Below are 23744 nucleotides of genomic sequence, written 5' to 3' on the forward strand. Positions count from 1 at the left end.
CTGGAATTTCAAGTAACACACATAAACTTTGCTGGTGAACGTAGCAGGCCAGGCAGCATCTCTAGGGAGATGAGATCCTGACGAAGGGTCTCGGCCCAAAACATCGACTGTACTTCTTCCTAGAGATGCTGCCTGGCCTGCTGCATTCACCAGAAACTTTTATAAGATCAGTAATAATCTGTTTAAAGGAATTTAAAACAAAGGAACTCTTAATTTCCGAATCTCATTGAAAAGGCATGATTGACTATAATGGTCGCAAAATTAGAATTGGCGAAGATTATTCACCTGAGGTTATGCAGGAATGTGTTAAGTTCAAAGAAGTTATGTCTGAGCTTTTTAATAAGGGTTTCAAGCCTTCCCTTCGCTACCCAGCCCAACTCAGAGTCACACTTCAAAATGGTTCTTTCGAATAGTTTCACTCGTCTGTTGAAGCTCAAAAGTTTTTAAAATCTGAAGGCTAGCTGTTTAGTTTCTCCTTACATGAAGACACAAGATTAAACTTCTAACTTGCAAATCCCACCGAAGGGGCATGATTGTTTATAGGGTGGAATATTAAGATTCTTGAATATTATTCACTTGAGGTTATGCAGCAATGTGCTAAGTTTAAATAAGCTCTGTTGGAATTTTTTTTAATAAGAGTTTTAACCCGTCCCTTGGCTACCCATTTTGAATGAAAATCTCATTAGGATGGATCCTTCGAATGGTTTTGCTTGAATATTGAAGCACGAATGTTTTTTAAATTTGAAGTCTAACTGATTAGTCTGTTTTCCATGAAGATATAATATTAATGTTTAATGTATTCTGTATGAATAATTGTGTCTTTTACTTTTGGTAAACCTTTGTAACTAATTTCCTTTCGTACTTTTAATACTGTATTTTTGATATACGACAATTGAATTTCTTATTTGGATATTGTTTAGTCTAGGTTGGATTATAAACAACCTTGAAACTAATTGGAGCGATCACCAAGTTTTTTTGGGGGTTGTCCATAGTTTTTAGATGCTGACTTTCTATTGGTCGGTTTTCCTTCTTTGGGAGGTGGGCGGGGGTGTGTTTTTTTTCCCAGAAGCTGTTTTCGAATTTTTAGCCAACTTGTTGCTTGCTTACCATTTCTCAAGGTTTATGGCTTGGTTATTAACTTACATTTTAACTCCTCCTTTAAATAATATTAAAAATGGACCAAACAATTAATTTACATAGATTCAATGTGAAAGAGTAAATCACCCTGTTAAACGTAATAAGATTTTTGCTTATATTAAGAAATTTAAGGTCTCTATTATTTTTTTTAACAAGAAACACACATACACAAATGTGATAATCTACATTTTTTTAGCCATTGGAACAGATTTTGTTTTCACTCGTCTTTTCAGGCCAAATCTAGAGAAGTTTTGATTCTAAAAGATAAGACACTTTCCTTTGTCCAACATAAAGTAGTGTCTGACACTAATGGATGTTTTGTTATAGTTTCAGGAAAACCAGATAATAAATTACTAGTAGTTGCCAATGTGTATGCCCCAAATGTAGATGATCCAGGATTCTTTGAGTGTTTTTTTTCTGTTTTTACCAGATCTGAATCTTTACTCTTTGGTGATGGGAGGAGATTTTAATTGTTGGCTTGACTCAATTTTAGACTGATCATCTTCTAGACCAGCATCTCCTAATAAATAAGTTTGTTTATTCAATCCTTTTTAATGAAGTGTGCTATAGTTGATGTTTGGCATTATTTACATCCCTTAGATAGGGAATATTCATTTTTTTCTCATGTTCATCATATACATTCCAGGATTGATTATTTATTTATCAATGGTCAAATAATTTTATCAGTTCATTCCTGCTGTTTCAGATCATGCTCCTACATTTTTATCTTTAAAACTCCCTGGTCTTTCTAAAACCAACAGATTTTGAAGTTTTAATACAACGTTGTTATCTGATAAGGAATTCTAAAAATTTCTAGAGAAGCATATCATTTTGTTTTTTGAAGAAAATAAAAAGGAAGAGACTTCTAATCTTATTGTATGGGATACTTTCGAGGTCTATATTAGAAGACAAATTATTTCTTATACTGTGAGTGTTAAGAGTAAAGCTAATAAAGAAAGAATTGAATTAGGCAATCAATTGAAACAATTAAATGAAAAATATGCTATAGTTCCAGATCCTGTTTTACATAAAAGACGTATTGAAGTTAAATCTAAATATGACCTTCTGTTAACATATCCAATTGAAACTCAACTTCTTAAACATAAACAACAGGAATTCTGCAGATGCTGGAAATTCAAGCAACACACATCAAAGTTGCTGGTGAACGCAGCAGGCCAGGCAGCATGCGCCTCTTCCTATAGATGCTGCCTGGCCTGCTGCGTTCACCAGCAACTTTGATGTGTGTTTCTTAAACATAAAACTCAATTTTACATTCACGGAGATAAATCAGGCAAAGTATTGGCCAAACAATTAAAAACTTCTGTAGTTAAGTGACAAATAAAAGAAATTTGCAAAACTAATGGTGATAGAACAATTGATTACTCTGAAATAAAAAATACCTTTAGAGAATTCTATTTTACACTTTATAGTTCTGATTCCCTTAAAGATAATACTGTAATAAATAATTTTTAGATCAATTAAATATCCCTGAACTTTCTGCAGATAACTGCAAACAGAAGAATCAACCCATTTCTTATGAGGAAATCGCCGAGGCTATACGTTCATTACACTCGGGGAAGACTCCGGGTCCAGATGAATTTTCTGGAGAATTTTATAAGGCTTTTTCTTCATTAATTATACCACGGTTACACTTAGTCTTTCTGGATTTTTTCAAATTGGGCAGTTTGCTTCAATCTTTTTATAAAGCTTCTATTTCGTTTATCCTAAAAAAGAACAAGAAACCAAAACTGAATGCTCTTTATAGAGGCCAATTTCATTACTCAATGTTGATACTAAAATTCTTTCTAAAGTTCTGGCTCATAGGATTGAAAATATTTTACCTTCCATTATTTCTGATGATCAGACTGGATTTATTAAAAACTGATTTTCACATGTTAATGTACACCGTGTATTAAATGTTATTTACTCTCCTTCTCAGGAGGTATCGGAATGTGTGATATCCTTAGATGCTGAGAAGGCCTTCGATCGGGTTGAATGGAATTATTTATTTAAAACCCTAGAAAAGTTTAATTTTGGAACAGATTTTATTCAGTGGACTAAATTATTTATTTATCTCCTTCTGCTCGGGTTCTTACTAATTTTCAAAATTCCAAACCATTTAAACCTCACTGCTGAACTAGACAAGGCTGTCTGTTGAGTCCTTTGCTTTTTGATTTAGCTTTAGAACCCCTTGCCATTGCTTTTCAAGAATCTAATGATATCTGTGGTATTTATGGAGAGGTATCACCCACAAAATCTCGCTTTACGCTGATGATACTTTGCTTTTTATCTTTAATGTTGAGACCTCGTTACCTTGTGTACTTTCTTTACTCTCCCAATTTAACCAGTTTTCAGGATATAAATTGAACCTAAATAAGAGCGAATTATTTCCTTTAAATTATTTGGTATCAATTAATACTAATCTCCCTTTTAAAATTGTAAAGGATCAATTTACTTATTTGTGTGTAACAGTCACTAAGAATTACGAATACCTGTTTAAAGAAAACTTTCTTACTTTATTGAACTGTGTAAAAAAAGATATCATTAAATTGGTCACCTCTTTCAATATCGTTGATTGGATGAATTAATTCTATTAAAATAAATATTCTACCTAAATTTATATATCTTTTTCAGGCCTTACCCATTTTTATTCCTAAATCCTTTTTTGATTCTCTTGAATCAATTTTATCCTCCTATATATGGAAAAATAAACGTCCTCGTTTAAATAAAGTTCATCTTTAAAAACCTAAAGAATCTGGAGGTTTAGCCTTACCTAATTTTAGGCTCTGGGTAGTTGATATACAATATTGTAGCGGTGTGCTACACACAGCGCTAGAATAACCACATGGAGTCGGTGAGTTAGAGTTGCAATTAAAAGAGCTTTATTCAAACTTCGCGGCCTGTTTTAAAGCCTTCCCGTTCCCGCCCTCCCTGGGGCGGGACTGCTGTGGGGAATGCATGTTCCCAGACCCTTTCTGCGCGCGGGATTTTCCCCCTGCTGGTGAAGATGGTCTGGCCCCCTTTTTGGGGCCGGCCTTCTGCCTGCGCGCGCTGTTGTGAGCCGGTTCGTGGGTGCCAGAAAGTGGGTCGCAACATAACCCCGCCCCCCCCCCCAGAACCGGCGATACCTCCCGCAATGTCCACAGTCTGGATCGGCCTCTGTTTGGGAGGTCTGCCCCTGCGCCGCAGTGCCTGGACCGGCTGCGCCAAGTCCACATGGGCCGGTTTGAGTCGGTCCACCGTGAAAACCTCCTCTCTCCCCCCAATGTCCAGCACGAACATGGACCCGTTGTTCCTGATCACCTTAAACGGCCCCTCGTAGGGCCGCTGTAACAGTGCCCGGTGTCCGCCCTGTCATACAAAAAGAAACTTACAGTTCTGCAGGTCTTTGGGTATGCAGGTCGGGCTCTGTCCGTGCTGTGAAGTGGGGATGGGGGCCAGGTTACCGAGCCTCTCCCGTAGTCTGTCCAGGACTGCTGTGGGTTCTTCCTCTTGCCCCCTTGGGGCTAGTATGAACTCTCCTGGGACTACCAGGGGTGCGCCGTACACCAACTCGGCCAACGAGGTGTGCAGATCCTCTTTGGGCGCCGTGCGGATTCCGAGCAGGACCCAGGGAAGTTCGTCCACCCAGTTAGGCCCCTCCAGGTGGGCCATGACAGCCGACTTCAGGTGACGGTTGAAGCGCTCCACTAGTCCGTTCGACTGTGGGTGGTAGGCAGTTGTGTGGTGTAGCTGAGATCCTAAAAGGCTGGCCATAGCCGACCACAGGCTGGAGGTGAACTGGGCGCTCCTGTCGGAGGTAATGTGGGCCGGTATCCCAAAGCGGGCTACCCAGGTTGCGATCAGTGCTCGGGCGCAGGATTCGGAGGTGGTGTCGCTGAGCGGGACTGCCTCTGGCCATCTGGTGAACCGGTCTATCATAGTTAGGAGGTACCGCGCTCCTCGTGACACTGGCAGGGGCCCCATGATATCCACATGGATGTGGTCGAACCTCCGGCGGGAGGGTTTGAACCGCTGCAGCGGAGCCTTGGTGTGCCGCTGCACCTTGGCCGTTTGGCACTCCATGCACGTTTTGGCCCATTCACTGACCTGTTTACGCAGTCCATGCCACACGAACCTGTTGGCGACCAGCCGGACGGTTGTCCTGATGGAGGGGTGCGATAAGTTGTGAATGGACTCGAAAACCCGCTGGCGCCAGGCTGCTGGGACGACGGGGCGGGGTTGGCCGGTAGCTACGTCACATAGTAGGGTCCTCTCACCTGGGCCTACGGGGAGGTCTTGGAGCTGCAAACCGGAGACTGCAGTCCTGTAACTGGGGATCTCAGTGTCTGCCTGCTGTGTCTCTGCCAGCGCTGCATAGTCTACCTCCTGGGACAGGGCCTGTATGGTCGGTCTGGATAGTGCGTCTGCCACAACGTTGTCCTTTCCAGAGACATGCCGGATGTCCGTCGTGTACTCAGAGATGTAGGACAGATGTTGCTGCTGGCGGGACGACCAGGGGTCGGACACCTTCATGAACGCAAAGGTAAGCGCTTTGTGGTCTGTGAACGCGGTGAAGGGCCTATCTTCTAAGAAGTATCTGAAATGTCGGATTGCCAGGTATAGTGCCAATAGCTCCCGGTCGAAAGCACTGTATTTGAGTTCTGGTGGTCGTAGGTGTTTGCTGAAGAACGCCAGGGGTTGCCAGCGGCCCTCGATGAGTTGTTCCAGCACTCCACCGACCGCTGTGTTGGATGCGTCAACCGTGAGGGCAGTAGGAATGTCCATTCTGGGGTGCACTAGCATCGCGGCGTTTGCCAAGGCTTCCTTGGTTTTAACGAAAGCGGTTGCGGCCTCTTCGTCCCAGGTAATGTCCTTGCCCTTACCCGACATTAGAGTGAACAGGGATCGCATGGTTCGGGCTGCTGAGGGGAGGAAACGGTGGTAGAAATTCACCATACCCACGAATTCCTGCAGGCCTTTGATTGTGTTGGGTCAGGGGAAGTTGCGGACCGCGTCTACCTTGGCGGGCAGCGGGGTTGCCCTGTCTTTAGTAGTCCTGTGGCCCACAAAGTCGATGGTGTCGAGTCCGAACTGGCATTTGGCTAGGTTGATTGTAAGGTCGAATTCGCTCAGTCGGGCGTAGAGTTGACGGAGGTGGGATAGATGCTCCTGACGACTACTGCAGGTCGACCAGCAGGCTGTGGGCTCGTAGAAAATCTGCCCCCAGCAGTGGTTGGGCCACGATGGCCAGTGTGAAGTCCCACGTGAACCGGCTGGAGCTGAACTGTAGCCGCACCGTGCGGGTGCCGTAGGTTCGTATTGTGCTGCCATTAGCGGCCCTCAGGGTGGGTCCCGGTTCTCTGTTGCGGGTGTCGTAACTCGTTGGAGGTAAGACGCTGATCTCCGCTCCGGTGTCGACCAAAAAGCGGCGTCCCGACTGCTTGTCCCAGACGTACAGGAGGCTGTCCTGATGGCCAGCCGCTGTAGCGATCGGCAGCGGCTGGGCCCTGGCGTTTCCCGGGAATTTGCAGGGTGGTCTGTAGCGGCGGGCTTCTGTGCCCCACCGCTGGTGGTAGAAACACCATTGTTCGTTGGGCTCCTCACTCCCGTCGCCGGGTTTTGTAGGCTCTGCTGCCGGGCCTGGTCTGGTCTGCCGTTGGGCACGCGGCTTGGTGATCTGTGCGACGGATGCCCCTCTCTCTTTCCTGGCATTCCACAGCACATCTGCCCAGGCCGCCACCTCCCGGGGGTTGCTGAAATCTGCGTCGGACAGCAGCAGGGATTTGTCCTCGGGCAGTTGCTCTAGGAACGCCTGCTCAAACATGAGGCAGGGTTTGTGTCCTTCAGCCAGGGCCAGCATCTCGTTCATTAATGCTAACGGCGGCCTGTCTCCCAAACCAGCCAGGTGCATTAAGCGGCGTGCTCGTTCGCACCGTGAAAGTCCGAAAGTCCTTATGAGCAGGGCTTTGAATGCTGTGTATTTGCCGTCCTCCGGGGGTGACTGTATAAACTCCTCAACTTGTGCAGCTGTCTCCTGGTCGAGTGAGCTCAGCACGTAGTAGTAGTGAGTGGACTCCGAGGTTATCTGCCGAATGCGGAATTGTGCTTCTGCTTGTTCGAACCATAATTGGGGTTGCAGCGTCCAGAAGCTTGGCAGTTTTAACGAAACTGCGTGAACAGATGCAGCGTCGGTCATCTCTGGTCCAAATATCGTTTGGGCCGTCGGGGTCACCAATTGTAACGGTGTGCTACATACAGCGCTAGAATAACCACACGGAGTCGGTGAGTTAGAGTTGCAATGAAAAGAGCTTTATTCAAACTTCGCGGCCTGCTTTAAAGCCTTCATGTTCCCGCCCTCCCTGGGGCAGGACTGCTGTAGGGAATGCATATTCCCAGACCCTTTCTGCGCGTGGGATTTTCCCCCTGCTGGTGAAGATGGCCTGGCGCCCTTTTTGGGGCCGGCCCTCTGCTTGCGCATGCTGTTGTGAGCCAGTTCGTGGGTGCCAGAAAGTGGGTCGCCACAATATCTTACATTTTGGCTCTATTATATTAATCGTGTAGACTGCCCGGTATGGGTTTCTTTAGAAGCTAATTCTGTTAATTTTCTATTATTTCTATTCTTGGATCCTCACTTCCGTAATTTGTAAGTAAACTAATTGATACTTTGAGGATCTGGATACAATTTAGAAAACATTTTGGTTTATTGAGATTTTCCCTTTCTAGCCCCATTTATTCTAATTTTTTAAACCCTCTATGACTGATTTAGTTTTTAAAGAATGGGACAGGTTGGGCATTAAATGTTTTTGGGATCTGTTTGTTGGAGGAAACCTTTTTTCATTTGAGCAATTAACAGCTAAATATAGCATACCCAAAACTCACTTTTTTAGATATCTACAAATCAGAGACTTTCTAAGATCTCAATTATGCACATTTCCTATAAGCTCAGATAAGAACTTCCTAGACATAATTTTTAATTTGACACCTTTTCATAAAGGTTCAATACCTAATATTTATCGTATGTTACTGGAGATGAGGAATGTTCCTTTAGACAAAATTAAGAATCTCTGGGAACAAGATTTACAGACATCAATATCTCAGGAAACTTGGAATGAAATTTTTAAACTGGTTAATACGTCATTGTTATGTGCTCGCTATTCCCTCATACAATTTAAGGTGGTACATACAGCTCATATGACTAAAGATAAGCTATCTCATTTTTATTCGACTATATCTCCCTACTGTGACAGATGTAATAATGGAGCTTCATTAATTCATATGTTTTGGACTTGTCCATGTCTTGAAAAATATTGGAAAGAAGTTTTTCAAACTTTTTCTTTACTTTTCAAAGTCAATTTTAAACCTAATCCTCTGACGGCCCTATTTGGTATTGTTGCAAGACAAGATACCAAGCTGAAGACATCCGATTTACATATTTTGGCCTTTAGCTCTCTTATAGCTAGGAGGGCGCTTTTGTTTAATTGGAAAGATGTTTTTCTTCCTACTCATGCTCAATAGTTATACGACATTATGTCATGCTTAGATTTAGAGAAGATTTGTTGTTCAATTTCTGAATCTCGTCAAGACTTTCAAACATTGTGGGGACCCTTTTTGAATTATTTCCAAAACTTTCAAAACCCTCAATTTGTTGTTTAATTTTAGATGTTGGCTATTATTAATTTTTATTATACAAGGAGGTATTTTGCCTTTTTTTCTCCTTAATAAACAGCTTCCGTCTTGGTAGGGGTTAGACTTTTTTTTGTAATAAATTAGTGTATTTCAATATAACTATTGACTAACCTACATGAATACGGGGTAATGAGATTGTTATTATAAATAGATTCAAAGTAATTGGTAGGGTTTTTTTCTTATCATTTTGGACCTTTTATATGTACATTCTTGTACTCTGTATTCTTCTATGTAGAAATTAATAAAAATATTGAAAAGAGAATATAGTCCGCACATTTATTTCTACTACCAAAGTGTATGACCATGCATTTCCCAACATCTTATTTGATTTTCTTCTCTCTTGCCATTCTCTTAATCTGTCTAAGTCCTTCTGCAGCCTACCTGATTCCTCAACACCAGCTGCCCCTCCATCTACCTTCATACCATTTGCAGACTTGGCAACACGTCCATCTATTCCATCACTTAAGTCATTGATATACAACATAAAAAGATGCGGTCACTATACTGACCCCTGCAGGACATCACTAGTCATTAGCCGACCGGAAAGGGATCCTTTTATTCCCACTCACTGTCTTTCACCAATCAGCCAACGCTCTAAATATGCCTGCAATTTTCCTGTAATACCATGGGCTCTTACCGTGTTAAGCAGCCTCATGTGTGGCACCATGTCAAAGGCCTTCTGAAAGTCCAAATATACAACATCCACTGCATCCCCTTAATCTCCTCAAAGGATTCCAACAGGTTCATCAGGCAAGATTTTCTCTTAAAGAAACCATGCTGACTTTGTCCTATCTTGTCCTATGTTACCAAGTACTCCATAACCTCATCCTTAACATTTGACTCCAACATCTTCCCAAACACTGATGTCAAGCAAACTGGTCTATAATTTCCTTTCTGATGCCTTCCTCCTTTCTGAAAGAGTAGAGTGACATTAGCAATGTTCTAGTCCTCTGGCAACATGCCAGAGTCCAATAATTTTTGACAGATCATTACTAATGCCTTCACAATGTCTACTACTACCTCTTTCAGAACCCTAGGGTGTAGTTCATTTGGTCTGGGTGATTTATGTATCCTATAGCTCATTCAGCTTTTTGAGCACCTTTTCCCTTGTAATAGTAACTACACTCACTTCTCTTCCCTACACCCTTCAAGGTATGATCACTGCTAATATCTTCCATAGTGAAGACTGAAGAAAAATGCTCCTTTAGATCATCTGACATCTGTTTGGCCCCTGTTACTATTTCTCCAGCCTCATTTTCTTGTGGTCCTATAGCTTTTACTTTGATATTGATATTGTTTGCTAGCTTGCTTTTGTATTTATCTTCACCCTCCTAATGATTCTTTTAGTTGCTCTCAGTAGGGTTTTAAAAGCTTCCCAGACCTCTGTCTTCCCAATAATTTTTGCGTTGTTGTATGCGCTCTCTTTTGCTTTAGATTTAACTTTGACTTCCTTTGTCAGCCACGGTTGTACGATTTTGCTATTTGAGTATTTCTTCATTTCTGAATATACCTATCCTGCACCTTCCTCATTTTTCCCAGAAGCTCACGCCATTGTTGGTCTGCTGTCATCCCTGTCAGATCTTCTTCCAATTTACTTTGGCCAACTCCTTTCTCATACCACTGTTATTTCCTTTACTCCACTGAAATATTGCCATGTCAGACTTTGTTTTCTGCCTATCAAATTTCAAGTTGTATTCAATCATATATTGTCATCACTACGAAGGGTTCTTTTATCTTAAGCACCCTAATCACCTCCGGTTCATTACATAACACCCAATCCAGTAGGCTCAATGACAAACTGCTCTAAAAACTCATCTCATTGGCATTCAACAAACTCACTCTCTTGAGATCCAAATCCAGTTTGATTTTCTGATCAAACTCTATGTTGAATTCTCCCATGACTATCATAACATTGCCCTTTTGACATTTCCTGTTGTAATCTGTGGTCCACATCCCATTTAATGTTTGGAGGCTATCAACGACCTTTTACTCCTGCAGTTTCTTAACTCAACCTACAAGGATTCAACATCTTCCAATCCTATGTCACATTTTTCTACTGATTTGATGACATTCTTTAACAGTAGAGCCATACTAGCCCCTCTGCCTACCTTCCTATCTTTCTGATACAATGTGTAACCTTGGACATTCAGCTCCCAACTACAACCATTCTTCAGCCACGATTCAATGATGGTCACAGCATCATACCTGACAATCTGTAATAGTGCAACAGGATCATCTGCCTTATTTCTTATACTCCATGCATTGAGATATAACACTATGAGTACTGTATTTGCTACCCTTTTTGATTCTGCATCCCTAATGCACTGATACACAGGATGAGAGGTGACCTGATAGAGGTGTATAAGATGATGAGAGGCATTGATTGTGTGGATAGTCAGAGGCTTTTTCCCAGGTCTGAAGTGGTTGCCACACGAGGACACAGGTTTAAGGTGCTGGGGAGTAGGTACAGAGGAGATGTCAGGGGTAAGTTTTTTCACACAGAGAGTGGTGAGTGCATGAAATGGGCAGCCGGCAATGGTGGTGGAGGCGGATACGACAGGGTCTTTTAAGAGACTTTTGGATCGATACATGGAGGTTAGAAAAGTAGAGGGCTATGGGTAACCTTAGTAATTTCTAAGGTAGGGACATGTTCGGCACAACTTTTTGGGCCGAAGGGCCTGTACTGTGCTGTAGGTTTTCTGTGTTTCTATGTTTCTATGATACTCACCCTGCTGGCTGCAATTATGTCTTATTATCTGTCTGCCATTCCTGACAGTCTGGCTGCACGCTATTTTTGCTTTTGTACCATCCGTACTATCCTGAGTCCCTTCACTCCGGTTCCCACATCCCAGCCAAATTAGTTTAAAACCTCCCTAACAACTGTAAGGGGGTTTCGACTTTTATGTTACTGCGGAGGCTAATTAAAATGACGTCTTTGTTATGTTAATCTGGGGAATGCGGCTTTGTTGTGTTAAACGCTGAGAAAGTTTGCGCTAGCAGCTTGTTTTTGCTTTAGAGTGTGATAAGAGAGTGTTATTAACCAATTGGGATAGTTGTTATGGTTTTGGTGTATTTGAAGATACTGTATGTGCGGGGTTTTGGGGCAGAAGGCGGGAGAGCGAGACAGAGGATGGACGAGGTGCTGTGAGTCCGCTAACGAGGTCGGACGCTGAGCGGGATGTTCGGCGAGGAGATGGAGACGGACTCGTGTGGAGCGTCTGGTCGACCACCGTTGTTGGTGCCAGGCGGCCGGTCAAGGTGGTCCGAGGGGGTCGCAGGGTGAAGAAGAAGGTCCTTGAGCTCCAACGGTTTTTGTGCACGAAGAGATTGAACTTTGTTAAGTGTGGCGCCTTTTATTTTCCTTTTATATTTTATTCTCTGTCAATTATATAGTTCCAGTAATATCTATAAACTGTATATCATTTAATTGTATCTGGTGTACTGTCTGTTATTTGGGCTGGGTGGAGTACCTCACACAGCATCCACACAAACGAATTACCCAGTTTGCTGGGGCCGAGGCTGTTTCCTTAGACGACAGCGAGCCGAGCGACCCTGAGCACAACTCTAACAAACCCGCCTGTGAGAATATTGGTTCCTCTAGGGTTTATGTGCAACCTGCCATATTTGAACAGGACATACATATACATACAATTAGCCTATATACATAGACTGTATGTATATTAAATGAACCTAGGTGCATCACATTGTTTCTGTTAATTAAACCATGGTCCAATGAGAATCTTGTTGTTCTGTTGTTTATGATGTGAGCATGAACTAAGAATATTGATTAGAATTTTAACTTTGTCAAAAACAAGTCTAACACTTGGAAGGGTTATGCTGCTGTGCTAGTAAGCTGATGTTAGCATTAAGCCCCTTGGTCCCTGGAAATGAATATCCAGCATAAACCCTGGTGGAAACTTTGGTCTGAGCACCTCCCTGAAATGCTAACTATAACAGTCTTTGCCTCCTGTACTCTCCTCACTGATCCAACTGCTGCTCCAACCATCCATACAGTTGGAGAGGAGCTACAGCTGGTTAACACTTGCTGCAGAAATTGTCCTCAGTGTCACCTGACTGTTCTCTGATCTCCCTCATCACAGAGAAGGAACATATAGTGATATTATGTGTGCATGATAAAGAACTTCAGTTCCCAGAGGTTCGCCCAGAACTGGAGACAATGATGGGGATTGCTTGCACAGTGTTAAGCAGCTCGATAATGAAATGTTTTAACATAAGACACATCAAGTTTGTCTTCATTAAAACAAATATGAAGTGGCGTCAGAAGTCAGAGTGAGTTCTAAACACAGAGTAAATGAATACTATGCACAACTGAGAAAGAGACTGTGTGAGTACAAAATGTGCTAGCAGCAAGTGACGGCAAGAAGCTGGCCAGCAATGTGAGAGCTCATGTTATTCCCAAAGTTGAGCAGTCACTGGCTTCACCAAGAAAGATTTAGGTAAGATGGCTAGACCTCCTGTCACAGATAAGCTAAGTCCTCCTGCACCTATGCAGTTTACTGACAATCTAACTGATAACTGGAAATACTTCAAAAACTTAGCAGAGTGTGAGGGACTGATGAAAATTTGAAAACATTTCTTTTGTTTTGCATATAATTAGTAAAGATGCTTTGGACAACTACAACAGCTTTCAAAATCGTGAGAGAGCTTTTATATTAGACACACCGATGACAAAATTTGAGGAGTATTTTTTTCTCAATACAGACATCACATTTGAGAGGTAGAAGCACTCCCACCCCCGTAACCAAAACAAGGTGTTAGCCTCGACCAATAGCAAGAAAGGAGATTAAGAAGGGGCAAGGGGGCATGAGAAAGCCTTGGAGAGTAGGGTAAAGGAAAACCCCAAGGCATTCTTCAATTATGTGAAGAAAAAAAGGATGACAGGAGTGAAGGTAGGACCGATTAGATATAAAGGTGGAAAGATGTGCCTGGAGGCTGTGGAAGTGAGTGAGGTCCTCAATGAATACTTCTCTTCGGTATTCACCAATGAGAGGGAACTTGATGACGGTGAGGACAATATGAGTGAGGTTGATGTTCTGGATCATGTTGATATTAAGGCAGAGGAGGTGTTAGAGTTATTAAAATACATTAGAACGGATAAGTCCCGGGGGCCTGACGGAATATTCCCCGGGCTGCTCCACGAGGCAAGGGGAGGGATTGCTGAGACCCTGGCTAGGATCTTTATGTCCTCATTGTCTACAGGAATGGTACCAGAGGATTGGAGGGAGACAAAAATTGTCCCCTTGTTCAAAAAAGATAGTAGGGATAGTCCGGGTAATTATAGACCAGTGAGCCTTACGTCTGTGGTGGGAAAGCTGTTGGAAAAGATTCTTAGAGATAGGATCTATGGGTATTCAGAGAATCATGGTCTAATCAGGGACAGTCAGCATGGTTTTGTGAAGGACAGATCGTGTCTGACAAGCCTGATAGAGTTCTTTGAGGAGGTGACCAGGCATATAGATGAGGGTAGTGCAGTGGATGTGATCTATATGGATTTATTAAGGCATTTGACAAAGCTCCACACGGTAGGCTTATTCAGAAAGTCAGAAGGCATGGGATGCAGGGAAGTTTGGCCAGGTGGATTCAGAATTGGCTTGCCTGCAGAAGGCAGTGGGTCGTGGTGGAGGGAGTACATTCGGATTGGAGGGTTGTGACTAGTGGTGTCCCACAAGGATCTGTTCTGGGACCTCTACTTCTCGTGATTTTTATTAATGACCTGGATGTGGGGGTAGAAGGGTGGGCTGGCAAGTTTGTAGATGACACAAAGGTTAGTGGTATTGTAGATAGTGTAGAGGATTGTCGAGGGTTGCAGAGAGACATGAACAGGATGAAAAAGTGGGCTGAGAAGTGGCAGATGGAGTTCAACCCGGAGAAGTGTGAGGTGGTGCACTTTGGAAGGACAAACTCCAAGGCAGAGTACAAAGTAAATGGCAGGATACTTGGCAGTGTGGAGGAGCAGATGGATCTGGGGGTACATGTCCACAGATCCCTGAAAGTTGCCTCACAGGTGGATAGGGTAGTTAAGGAAGCTTATGGGGTGTTAGTTTTCATAAGTTGAGGGATAGACTTTAAGCGTCCAGAGGTAATGATGCAGCTCTATAAAACTCTGGTTAGGCCACACTTGGAGTACTGTGTCCAGTTCTGTTCGCCTCACTATAGGAAGTATGTGGAAGCATTGGAAAGGGTACGGAGGAGATTTACCAGGATGTTGCCTGGTTTAGAAAGTATGCTTTATGATCAGAGATTAAGGAAGCTAGGGCTTTACTCTTTGGAGAGGAAGATGAGAGGGGACATGATAGAAGTATACATGATATTAAGAGGAATAGATATATGGATAGCCAGCACCTCTTCTCCAGGGCACCACTGCTCAATACAAGGGGACATGTCTTTAAGATAAGGGGTGGGAAGTTCAAGGGAGATATTAGAGGAAGATTTTTTTCTCAGAGAGTGGTTGGTGCGTGGAATGCACTGCCTGAGTCAGATACACTAGTGAAGTTTAAGAGACTACTAGACAGGTATATGGAGGAATTTAAGGTGGGGGGAGGTTATATGGGAGGCAGGGTTTGAGGGTCGGCACAACAATGTGGTCGAAGGACCTATACTGTGCTGTACTATTCTATGTTCTAATACTTAGCTGAGCTTCACAAACTGAGTAAGTCCTGTGAATTTGGAGATTTGAGAAACTCACCAGTTAGAGACAGAATAGTTCGCGAAATTCCAGATAATGGACTCAAAGAAAGACTGCTGTGTGAAAAAGAATTGATGCTGCAAAAGGCTGTAAATATGTGCAGGGCAGAAGAGACCACACGAACACAAGCTAAGGAGCTGCACAAGGCAAACATAACAGAGCATGCTGTGAAAACAGAGGAGCATTGAACAAGGCATTTCCCAAAGAAACAGCAAAGCAAAAGAGCATTTTAAATTGCCAGTACAGGAGGAGATCATGTGCTGGCTTGCAGGTACCAGGTGGTCTAGAAAATTTTACGCGTCAACTAGGTTTTGACAGATAAAGTTGGATGAAACAAGTCCAAGACTCTGAACTTTTAACAGACCACAGGAAAGATATCACTTTTTTATCCACACCAGGCCTCTACCATAAAACCATCCATATCTTTGAAGGCACACTGTCACGTACCCTGTGATGGGTTAAAGAACCAGCAGAGATGGAAAACACTTTGGAGTCCAGTATTGCTATTAACTATTATTTATTAGTGACTATGCAATACAGTAATATAAATGCAGATAAGTCAAACAGGTTAGCAGTGATGATATATAAGTACGTATATCAGTAAGTGTGGAAATATATATGAAAAGCCAAGCTTCTTCAAGTCTTGGGTAAATAGATAGTCTTATGATGATGAGTAAAGTTCAGTTCAGTTCCTGGTTTTGAGTTGAGTAGTGATGGAGGGAGAGATTTGAGTCTTCGGGTGAGCTGATGCCGTCGATCTTCCCGTTGTCCTCCGAAATCCGTTAGAAGTCACTGACTGTGACCACAACAAAGGGGAACATTTTTCTGTGGTAGAATCATCAACCAAGGCAAGGTTGGACACATGGACAACTCCCCACCGGTCACTCCTTTTTCACACTGCAAGAGCCACTGATTGATCCGCCAGATCGATCCTCCAAAAAACCCACTTTTCAGCAGGCACAACAAAGCTCATTCAGTGTCCAAAAACATCTGCCTCAGGTCTATCATCCGACCTATTTATCTCACCGTACTGAATACCAACTGTCTCTCAAATAACTCCTCCTTTCTTTGTCTGCGTAAGAATCCACTAGCAGGCAAATGTCCTTGGAGAAAGTATAAACAACCTCCAGAGAAACCATAACCTCGATTATCCATGAAAAAACACTGCCCCCAGTCACCATAGTGACTTATGAGCTGCTCGGTGCTCTCTCTCTCCCAACTCAGCAGAAATCCAAAAGTTCCTCGTGCCTTAAAGTGACAGTCCAAAAGTTAGTCTTCATCTCTCTCTCTCTTCAATACAAGATGTTGATGTTAAATATCTCTCTCTCTCTTTTCAAAAGCACAGTTCATAGGGGTAATCGAGCACAGTTTATAGGGGTAATTCAGGACTCCGTCACAATACCTACTGTCGAGACTATGATGGATAACATCATAGTCTGGGGTCCAGCAAGGATTAACATAATATGTGACTGAGACAAGTGCTTGACATGGCACGAAATATCAATTTGAGATTAAATAAAGTGAAATGTGAGTTTGGTGTTAAGATGCTGATCTTCATAAGAGATGTCATATCTGAAGAAGGAGTGAAGCCTGACCCAAAAAAGATATCAGCCATTGAAAACATGGAGAGATCCAAATACAAAGAGCGGGTGAGACGTACCTTGGGGTTGGCGACCTACCTGATTAAATTCACCTCTCGAATATCAAAAATGTCAGCACCACTTAGGTCACTCCTTGAGCTGCAAAATGATTGAATTTAGTTTCACGAGTAAGAAAAGTGTTTCCACATGCTGCAAAAAATTATAACTGAAGAGCTAATGCTTAAGTTTTATGACCCGGAAAGGTGTACTCGGATCTCATCTGATTCATCCCGGTGTGGCCTTGGAGCAGTACAGCTGCAGCAGCATGATAAAACATGGCAAACTGTGGCCTTGGCCACAAGCGTGGAAGCCAATGATGCACAGATGGAGAAAAAGCTTCATACCAGCACACATGCATGCAGAACGTTAACATCTATGAACAAGCTTTTGAATTGCACAGACCATAAACCACTGCTCTCAATTATGTGCAAAGATCTACTGAGTGACTGTTCCATGAGGATACAGTGCATGTTGATAAGACTGCAGAAATATAATGTGAAGATGGTCTACACACTGGGAAAATATATACTTGCTGGTGATGCGCTGTCTTGAGCAGTTAACAAGAAACTAAAGAATGACCAAAAGGTTAATGTAGAAAAACAGGCCTATGTTGACATGATTGTCATGTCCATTCCAGTGTCAGCTGATAGAACAAAGAAGATAAGGAAAGCAGCAGGGACAGATGAAACAATGAAAGAACTCTAAGATACAATACCGAAAAGACGGCCAGCTGCTAAGAATGACTGTCCAATGAATATTCAGGGTTATTGCACATGCAGAGCTGAACTGTCAGTCTTGAGAGATATGGTCTTCGAAGTGATTGCACTGATGCTGCACAAGGAAATGCTCTAGAAGATACATGAAGGGCACCTTGGGGAGGAAAACTGTAAACAGCAAGTTTTTGAGGTGATGCACTGGCCAAGAATGAACCAAGACATCAGCCAGACCACTGCTTAATGTGAAATATGTCTTGCTTAAAGACCAAAGCAGATTGGTAGAACATTTGAAGGAGAGACCTGCATACTCCAAAGGACCTCAGTCTCCTCAGGAAGCAGAGGCAACTCTTGCCCCTCTTGTACACAACCTCTGTGTTGGTGCTCCATTCAAATCTGTCATCCAGGTGCACCCCTAGGTACTTATAGGTCTTCACAATATCCACGTCATCGATAGTAACAGGGAGCAGTGCAGGCTTAGTCTTCCTAAAGTCCTTCATCTCCTTTGTCTTACTGATTTAGAACTACAGATGATTCAGCTTGCACCATTTGACAAGGTTTGACACCAGGGCCCTGAATTCATCCTCCTGACCTCCCTTTATAAATCCAACTGTTGCTGAGTCATCAGAGAATTCATGCAGATGACATGACTCAGTGTTGAATGTACAGTCCGAGCTATAAGGGTAAAGAGGAAGGGAGCTAATACAGTGCCCTGTGGGGCCCGAGTGCTGCTTATAGCCATGTCTGACACAGAGCTCAGAAGCTACACAAATAGTCTGCTGTTCAGATAGTCCATTATCCAGGATACAATGGAAGTGCCAACTTGGATTGAATGGAGCTTTCCCGCCAGCAATGAGGGCTGTATGGTATTGAAGACTCTTGAGGAATCAAAAAACACAATACTGACAGCGCTGCCCTGTTTATCCAAATGGGAGTAGGCTCTATTCAGCGGGTAGATGACAGCATCGATGACTCCAGTGTGCAAACTGCAGAATGCAGGGAATCAAGGGCTGGTCTGACCATGTGTCAGATGTAAGCCAGGACCAGCCTCTCTAGAGTCTTCATCATATGTGAGGTTAGGGGCACCGGATGGTAGTCATTTAAGACTTTCATTTGGCCCTTCTTGGGTTCTGGGATCACAGATGTTGTTTTCCAGTCTGTCAGGACCCTTTCCAGGCTGAGACTAAGATTGAAAATACGCTGGAGAATTCCACACAGCTGCTCAGCACACTCCTTGAGGACCTTAGGGTTCACACCATTGGTCCTGATGCTTTGCTATGTCTGAGAATAAGATGGTAAAGCTGCCTAACTGTTCACTTTACACACATCAGCCAAAAACCCACCCCATCACTAAGTGAATGTTGACTCTTAATCCAACAGGAATGGTAAACCCACTTCAACGTTTTGCATAAATTTGAACCAAATGGTGACCTTATGTTTGTTTCTACACAGAGTAAATGGAAGTAAAATGTTATAGACAAGAAACTGTAGAGCAGGTGTCCCCAACCTTTTTTGCACTGCGCACCAGTTTAATATTGACAATATTCTTGCGAACCGGCTGACCGGGGGGGGGGGAGGGGGAGGGAGGGAGGGGAGGGAGAAGAGTAGCAGTCAAATACGTTGTGTTTACCCCAAGAAAGACTACCACAACCATGAAGCCTTGCGCAGGCACCTGTGTGAGCATGCGTGTACATGCCGATTTTTTTCTACAAATCGTTTTTGGCGATTCTGTTCAGTGAACCTACACTGTACATAGATTATTTCTACTTCATGTTGGCTGTGTATTTATCATGTCATTCCTGCTTTTACTATATGTTAGTGTTATGCTAGGTTTTATGTAACACAGCGCATGAATATAGTGATAAGTCAATTATAAGTCACTTATAAGTCAATAGCATCATAACATTTTAAGTAACGTTTGGATATTAAACACACAGCACATACTTTCCTCGCATGAACATATACAATCATTGCAACACATATCGCTGAATCAGTGCGAGCCCTGGGCTTGTTTTCTTGCAACAAGACGGTCCTATCAAGGGGTGATAGGAGACAGCGATGCTCAAAGGGGGTTCCTTATGTCCAGTCTATTCTGCAATTTAGTTTTCGTTGCATTCATTGCAGAAAAGCCTGCTTCGCAGATATGTTGGAAATGGAAGCAACGTTTTCAGTGCTTTCGTGGTTATCTCATGATATTTAGCCTTGACTTTGATCCAGAATGCCGGCAGAGATGTTATGTCAAACATACTTTTCAGCCCACCGTCAGTTGCAAACTCAAGGACTTGACCTTCTTCCCGCGCTGACACGGGTGACGCGTGCGCTCAAGTTCAACAGTGCATGACAGGGAATGAGGAAAGGTGTAGCTGACTCATATCGCCAAATCATATTGTTTCTTCGCGGCCCGGTAGCACATGCTTTATGGCCCGGTGGTTGGGGACTGCTGCTGTAGAGCTTCCGCACTGAAGCCACTTTCAAGGATCAAGGATCAAGAATCAAAGTTCCACTTTATTTGCCATATTCATTTACATATCTGAGGAATTTGCTCTGGTGTGTTGCTCAGGGCACAAAATGCAACAAAAAACAACATTCAACAATTATAAAGAATAAAGAATTATATAAAAATATTGAATTATACCATATATAAATTTTAAAAACTGATGAAGTTAGAGGTTAAAGGATGAGATGGAATAAAATATCCATAAATAAGTAAATAAATACACTCTGTCCGCCAGAAAAAGCAGGATCTCCCAGTGGCCACACATTTTAATTCCACATCCCATTCCCATTCTGATATGTCTATCCACGGCCTCCTCTACTGTAAAGATGAAGCCACACTCAGGTTGGAGGAACAACACCTTATATTCCATCTGGGTAGTCTCCAACCTGATGGCATGAACATTGACCTCTAACTTCCGCTAATGCCCCACCTCCTCCTCATACCCCATCCGTTATTTATATACACACATTCTTTCTCTCACTCTCCTTCTTCTCCCTCTGTCCCTCTGACTATACCCCTTGCCCATCCTCTGCGCTTCCCCCCCTCCCCCTTTTCCTTCTCCCTGGGCCTCCTGTCCAATGATCCTCTCGTATCCCTTTTACCAATCACCTGTCCAGCTCTTGGTTCCATCCCTCCCCCTCCTGTCTTCTCCTATCATTTTGGATCTCCCCCTCCCACTTTTTAATCTCTTTCTAGCTCTTTGTTCAGTTAGTCCTGACGAAGGGTCTCGGCCTGAAACGTCAACTGTACCTCTTCCTAGAGATGCTGCCTGGCCTGCTGCGTTCACCAGCAACTTTGATGTGTGTTGCTTGAATTTCCAGCATCTGCAGAATTCCTTGTGTTTGCGAAAATAAATATCAGCATGCATTTGCAATGTCACTCACACAATTCATCACAATTCATCTACACAATTCATTGAATAGCCTGATCATAAAAGACCTTACCCCATTCATGCTTCCTGAAACGTCAAGGACTAAGCAAAGTACACGATCCTTGGCCTGCAAAAGTGTGAATGTTGGGATGGTTGAGCCAGGGTAGGGTGAAGAAATGCCTCTGAAATCTATTGACTGGCTGATCACATCCCAAGTACTCCTGTAATTGCACATTCTGTTCTGCATGTTGGGTGCTTCGGTATTGTGAGTCTTGTCAGAGCAGAATTCAGCTGCCTAGAAAACATATAATGTGTTAAACAGATGAGTAGCTAAAAGCAGGTCCTTCCCTAAAGATTACAACTGATCACTGAGACCTATTTCAAATAGGATGGGGATTAATCCTATTTTATACCTGATAGTTATACTTCAATCAACATCATAAACAACAGATTACCTGATCAAAGACAGAAATGTGCCTTTTGACCTACCATATCTATGTAGTTTTTTTTCTCTTTTACACTAATCCCATTTGCCCCCATCTGAACCATATTCTATAAGACCATAAGATATAGGAGCAGAAGTAGGCTATTCAGCCCATCGAGTCTACTCTGCCATTCAGTCATGGGCTGATCCAATTCTTCCAGTCATCCCCACTTCTCTGCCTTCTCCCCATACCCTTCGATGCCTTGGCTAATCAAGAAGCTATCTATTTCTGCTTTAAATACACCCAATGACTTGGCCTCCACAGCCGCTTGTGGCAACAAATTCCACAGATTTACCGCCCTCTGACTAAAGTAATTTCTCCGCACCTCTGTTTTAAATGGACGTCCTTCAATCTTGAAGTTGTGCCCTCTTGTCCTAGAAACCCACATGATCTATTCTATTTAAATCTTTTTTATGTGTCTAACATTAGGTGTATTTAAAGTGGTGATTGATCGGTATTTAATTAGTAAGGGCATTAACAATTATAGGGAGAAGGTAGGATAATCAGGTTGAAAAAAAATCAATCAGCCGTGATTAAATGGCAGAGCAAAGTCAAATGACCTAATTCTGCTCCAATTCCTTATGGTGCAATCAGATTTCCAAAAATATTCAGGATTATGAGTTAAGGAATATCCTCTTTAACAAAGCAAGAGATACTGTGTAGTGAATAAAGATGTTGCCTGGATTGCACTATACTTGCTAAAAAATAGGGTGACACAGTTATGTGAAAGATAGTGCAACACTATTACAGTGCCACTGACCCAGGTTCAATTGCCACTGCTTTCTTTAAGGAAGTTGTATGTTCTCCCTGTGATCACATGGGTTTTATTCACATGCTCTGGTTTTTTCCCACTTTCTGAAGATGCATGGATAAGTAGGTTAATTAGTCATGTGGCGCAAGCTCTTTGGACCAGAAGGGCCTGCTGCTGTGTCGTATCTTGAAATATCCAAATATAAACAAATAAGTTTTTAAACATAGGTCAGAAAAACTTGGAGTAGTAGAAGAAAATGCAATAGCATTGTTTAAGAGGTATTTATATAGGCTTGTAAACTGACCGGAGATGGAAGGATATGGACCACGTGTAGGCAACTGGGATTAGTTTAGATTGGCATCACGGTTGACGTGGACATCATGGACTGAAGCGTTTATTCCTGTGTTGTGTTGTTCTATCTTCTATGAGTTGCTGCTGGCTTCCAGAGCAATATCATACATCCCATCCCCCTACTTATTTTCCATCTCAAGGGTCAGGATCAAATACAGATCCATGGAGCTGAGATGCAGCAAGACTACCTGTTGTAGGTGTGTGTTAGAAGTACTTTGTCTGTCAGTTTGATGTCCTAAGTTATAGTGATTCAGCATGACCTCTGGACAATTGATCAGGAAGATTGAGTTCTGATTCCACCATGGAAGATGGAAAATATAAGTTTAAGAAATTAAATAAAAATGTGAAATCAGAACTGGTTCCAATACCAGAACCACGAAGTTCCTGATTTTTTTTAAAATCACTTCTCTCGTTCACTGAAATCCTTCAATGAAGTAAGTCTGGTGTCGTAATATTGTCTGAGATAGATGTGGCTTCATTCCAAGACTCTTAGGAGAGACTTAACCCAACACCAATCCCATTTTATTCCCCCAACATTCCCATCAACAGATTCACCTGCTCACTTACACAACAGGAATAATTTAGAATCGCTCTTTAATCAACCAACTATATTAGGACATGGGAGGAAACTGGAGGAGAACATGTGAACTCCACACATTCCGAGACTGAGGTCAGGTCTGAACTCAGATCACTGGAGTCATGAGGCTGCAGTTCTCCATATCAGGGGCATTTAACAGAGGTATTACTAGCTATGATCACATCCCATGCATGAATAAATACCATCATTTGGCAAGAAGGGATGGACGCAGTTGTTAGGGATCCTGACATACCCTGTTCTGTTTGAAGTGTCAACCATCAGTAAATATCTGTGTGTCATTCAGGAGTGCTTTAATGACTGAGAAGTAAAGTCACATTGGAGAATGTA

General features: G+C 42.7%; 1 protein-coding gene across 1 annotated transcript in view; it reads right to left on the bottom strand.

Moving 5' to 3' along the window:
- The window catches only part of LOC134355037 (calcium-activated chloride channel regulator 1-like), a 91867-nt gene that overhangs the window by 38980 nt on the left and 29143 nt on the right, over positions 1–23744 (bottom strand). Inside the window, exon 6 of the mRNA XM_063064712.1 lies at positions 21306–21527. Coding sequence (XP_062920782.1) covers positions 21306–21527 — 222 coding nt within the window. The remainder of the gene's footprint in view (positions 1–21305; positions 21528–23744) is intronic.

Source organism: Mobula hypostoma, chromosome 12 (genome assembly GCF_963921235.1).
Source record: "Mobula hypostoma chromosome 12, sMobHyp1.1, whole genome shotgun sequence".
In the NCBI taxonomy this organism is placed as follows: domain Eukaryota; kingdom Metazoa; phylum Chordata; class Chondrichthyes; order Myliobatiformes; family Myliobatidae; genus Mobula; species Mobula hypostoma.